General features: G+C 63.8%; 1 protein-coding gene across 1 annotated transcript in view; it reads left to right on the top strand.

Moving 5' to 3' along the window:
- The window catches only part of VAV2 (vav guanine nucleotide exchange factor 2), a 135,923-nt gene that overhangs the window by 69,284 nt on the left and 62,153 nt on the right, over window positions 1–4,486 (top strand). The window contains exon 3 of the mRNA XM_025051251.1: window positions 2,261–2,319. Coding sequence (XP_024907019.1) covers window positions 2,261–2,319 — 59 coding nt within the window. The remainder of the gene's footprint in view (window positions 1–2,260; window positions 2,320–4,486) is intronic.

Raw genomic sequence — 4,486 nt, forward strand, 5'->3', positions numbered from 1 at the left:
GGAGCGGCAGGCGCGTCGCTGGGCGCAGAGGCCTGAGCCGGGTGCGGGGGGGCGGGGCAGGGATGGGAAGGGACAGCAGGTGTGTGCGACTTCATTTCCTCCGTTAACTGGGACGCAGATGAGACGTGGGGATAAAAGTTGAGAAAATGTCATCCTTTGACATTTGCGTTTTCAGCAGGGTCGGGAGGGGGCTTCGATCGTCTCCGAGTGAGGCCTGTGGGGAAGCGTGGGGCCCCTCCGTGGGGCGTGGGGCGTGGGGCCTGGCCCGGGGGTTTGCTCCGCTGCAGGGAGATGCGCTGTGCTGCCTGTCCTTTCCCTAGGGACCACCGCCGCCCCGCAGCTCCCCCCAGGGCTGCCTCAGGGGTTCCGTGTCTGCCCCCGGCAGTCCCTGCTCTGTCCCCGGTACCTGGAGTGGGGTTCCCCGTGGTTCCCGCAGCTGCCGGCCAGGAAGCACGCAGCCTCGGTGGCGCGAGGGCCGGCCGCCTCTAGCAGAGCTGGCCACGTCTAACCCCGTGTGAGGCGCTGCCCTGTCTGGTGACAGGGACCCGGACCTGAGCCCTTCACAAACCACTGGTGTCCGATGCCAGCCTGGGGCACAGCCGCCGTGCACGCGGGGCTGAGGCTGCCGTGATCATGGCAGCTGGACGAGCCGTCCTGTGTGCTGGGACCCCGGGCGCACGGGCTCGCCGGGGACCGTCTCCCCGCATTAGCTCCGCCGTCTGCGAAGCTCCTGCACGAAGCTCCGCCTCGGTGCCTACTCAGGGCGGGAAACGGGTTTTGTCTCCCGGGCGACGCTGACCGACCGCTCGTGCCCTGGGCGGACTCCGACGGAAGGTTCGCAGCCTGCGTCTGGCCGGTCGGGGACGAGAGTGTCTGCCACGTAGAGGGGTGGCTTGTGTGCCCTATAGTTGCCAAACCCTTCCAGTGCTCACGTTTCTAGCTTCTGCCAAATAGCTGGAAGGACACCCAGCCGTGAGGCTTTTATGTTTGTCCTCCGTGAATACTTAGAGCTCTCAAAAGCCATGAACAACAGCCGAGGCCCCTAATGGCACTGAGCCTGGGAGCCCGGCCGGAGTCGAGTCTGGTCTGAGGAATCACAGGGAGCCCTGTCATCCTCGGGCTCACAGTGTCCTGAGTCCCAGCCCCTGGAGTGTAAGCACCCACTGGATGGCAGCACGTAGCCCACGGCTCGTTGGCCGAACGTGCCATCGTGCCAAGCCGAGAAAGGGCCCTTCTGCATGGTTTGGGTCTTTACCCCAGTCTCTTTAAAAATGGCTACTAGGAGGAGAACAGCCTAAGAGGAAGTGTGAGGAATGTCCCAGCTGGAGGGCTTTGGGGAAGCGACGTGGCCTCAGTGTGTCTGTCTCCCAAATACGCATGGCAGGACTGCGCATGGCAGGACTGGCCTCGGGGGGGGCATGAGGGCGCCCCAGGGCGAGGCACGGGGAAGGCCATCAGGCCGAGTTCCTGGGGCAGCCAGCACCCAGCAGGGGGTGTCTGTGAATTTAGCAAGTGGCCATCATAGATCTTTCCTCAGATGCACGCACACACACACGCACACTTGCATGACACACAAGCTCGCACACTCGAGCACACAGTAGTGCGCACGCGCTCACACACACACACACACACACGTGAGCTCACGCATGCTCGCACAAGCCCCACAGTCGAGGCCTGCACCTGCCTCCTCGGCGTGTGGCGTCTGGCATGCCCCGCGCCCCGCGCATCCTGTGACGAGTCGCGGGCAGTCTCGTCATGTTTGCGAGTGTCACACGCTCTGCTCGGGGTCAGCCGCTTCCTACGCCCGGCCTCAGCGTCCCCATCGTCTGTGGCGCCTCGTGCCCGCTTGCTGCCTGTAGTTTTGAGGGCGTGCGGGATAACCGTGCTGGGGTGTAGAGGCTGGGACCCGGGCGGGTCCTGTGTCTGGAGGAGGCCGGACGGGACAGGGGGCTGGGGCGGGCGGCAGAGTATGCAGCGGCTGCTGCTCACCGCTGAGCATCTCAGACCTTCCTGTTGACAAGTGTCGGGCGGGGCCGCAGCTGGGACCGCTTGCCCCAGCAGCCTCTGCAAGGGTCAGAGCGCCGAAGTGACACATTTCACGCAGCACACGAAACACGAAGTAGGAGCCTGGCCCAGGAAGTGTTCGGCTGTGGCTTTTTGTCCCCAAGGAGAAACGCGCTCCGCGAACAGCTCTCTGCGTCGCCGAAACACTTTGCTAGTCTTCCCGGCATCACAGAAGCGTCTCTGTTGTCTCCTGCAGGTCATCTCTGCGGTGTCCAGACTGTCCCTGCACAATGTGGCCCAGAACAAAGGGATCAGGTAAGCGGGCGCTCCGGGCCCCGTCTGCCCCCGCGCCCGGTCACGGCCAGCGGCTCTCAGCGGACACCCTCCACCGGAGTCTTCGTCGTGGGCGTTCAGTGTGTGGCCGAGTCGCCTGTTGGTGGCGGCTGGGTGCAGGGGGAGGGGGCGGGGGAGGGTGGACGGGAGAGCCTGGCGGTTCACAGCGAGGAAATCTCGCAGGGCTGTGACCGATGGCTGCGAAGTCCCTTTCGGTTTAGGTGACCAGATCAGCAGATCGGTCCTTCCACAGATCCTCGCCCACTCAGTGCACCCTCCACACGTCGGAGCTGGGGAGGCATTGCTGTGAGCGAGGCAGCTGGTGCGTGTTTGCAGTGGGGGGCCGGGGCCGGGGGACCTGCCCGCTGGGGGGCCACAGGCCTCTTGGAACGAATCCCTCCAGCCGGTTCTTGTCCTGCTCGGATCCCGGGCCCCCCAGGCCTGGCGTCTCTTCCTCGACACACGGACGGGGCGCGTGGCCGGTGGGGACTGGTCGTTGCTGGCTCTGGGCCACCGATCACGGGCGGAGAGACTTGTGAAGGGGACCAGATTCCAGTCTGGGTGGGGACGAGCGTAAGAGCTGCCCTTTCTGGACGTCCCTGGGGTACAGGGGCCAGCAGCCAGGAATGAGAGGCTCACAAGGGCGAAGCAGCCCGCCTGAGAGTGGGGTGCTTGGGGTCATGCCTGGCCCTGAGGGGTCGGGCTCCAGGCGGAGCTTCGCCCTGGCGCTGTCTGTGGGAGATGCTGCTTGCCCGTTGGCGGAGGCCCCAAGGCGGGACTATCCGCCCGGGTTTCCAGTGCCACCTGGACAGATGTCGATGTCAGAGGCCCCCTGACTCTGAGGACCTAGATGTTTCACTGGACTGAGGAGTTTTTGTTTGTTTTTTTAAATTTCGGACACAGGATGCATTGCTTAAAAATGTTTTTAAACTACGTGGTAAACACACACAAAAAAGTATAACACACTCAGGGCATAAATAACAAGAGCGAAGCCCCTGGACCCGCCACCCAGCTCCCGGCGAGAGCATCGCTGATGCCCTCGGGCCTTGGCGGGCACGGGCTGTTTGTCACGTAGCTATTGTGGGGTCTGTAATACGGACAGTTTAAAACCATTCGATTAAAAAAAGGTGTGTCGTTTCTGGATACGAAGACAGTACGTGGTTTCGGTTTTGTTTTTCCCAGAAACGCTCGTCTGTGTGCTCATCTGGGCCCGTGATGTGCTGTTGTGGTTTTATTGCCCTCCCTGCATCCAGCAGACTCTTCGTCCGTCTGCGCATCCACACGCATATGCACACACACACGCACACGTGCACGCACACACGCACACCCATGCACGCACGGACACACACGCACGGACATACACACGCACGGACACACACGCACACACGCACGCACACATGCATGCACACGCACGCACACACGCACACCCATGCACGCACACACATGCATGCACACGCGCACACACACACACGCACGGACACACACATGCACGCACACACGTGAGCACACACGCACGCACACACGGCACACACGTGCACGCACACACACACGCACACATGCATACACATGCATACACATGCACACGTGCGCACACACGCACAGACACACATGCACGCACGCGCGCGCACACACGCACGCACACATGCATGCACACACACAGGCAGGGACGAGGCCCGTGCACGAACGTTGGTCCGTCTCCCCGCTCTTTCACGGGGCCGTGCTCTCGTCTCTGAGTCCGTTCCACCGTCCCCCGAGCCCGGGGCTCCGGTGCTGGGGGCCCCGTCACGGTCCTGGGGCGGACGAGCCACCTTGCTGTGCGCGTGGTGGTCCTGCTGTGGCCTCGGCGCTTCCTCGGCGGTGTTCCGGGCTCCTCCGTCCCCGGGGCCCACCGGGTCTGCGGGCTCCCAGAGCCTGTTTCCGTGGTGTCTGCGGCTGGTGATGGGCCCCCGCTGGTGGCCTAGAGCGTGGTGGAGAATGTGGGGGGAGGGCCCGGTGTCTGCCTCGGGCGTGTCTTGCCCCAGTTAGTGAGGTGGTCCCTCTCTCCCTCCCGGCCTTCTCCCTGACCCCAGCACCCTGGTGGCCCCAGGCTCCTCCCCAAGCTGCTCCCCGAAGCGGGTGCCTCGCAGCTGCCCCCGCAGTGGCTGGGGAG

This window comes from Pteropus alecto, unplaced genomic scaffold (assembly GCF_000325575.1).
Source record: "Pteropus alecto unplaced genomic scaffold, ASM32557v1 scaffold67, whole genome shotgun sequence".
NCBI lineage: Eukaryota > Metazoa > Chordata > Mammalia > Chiroptera > Pteropodidae > Pteropus > Pteropus alecto.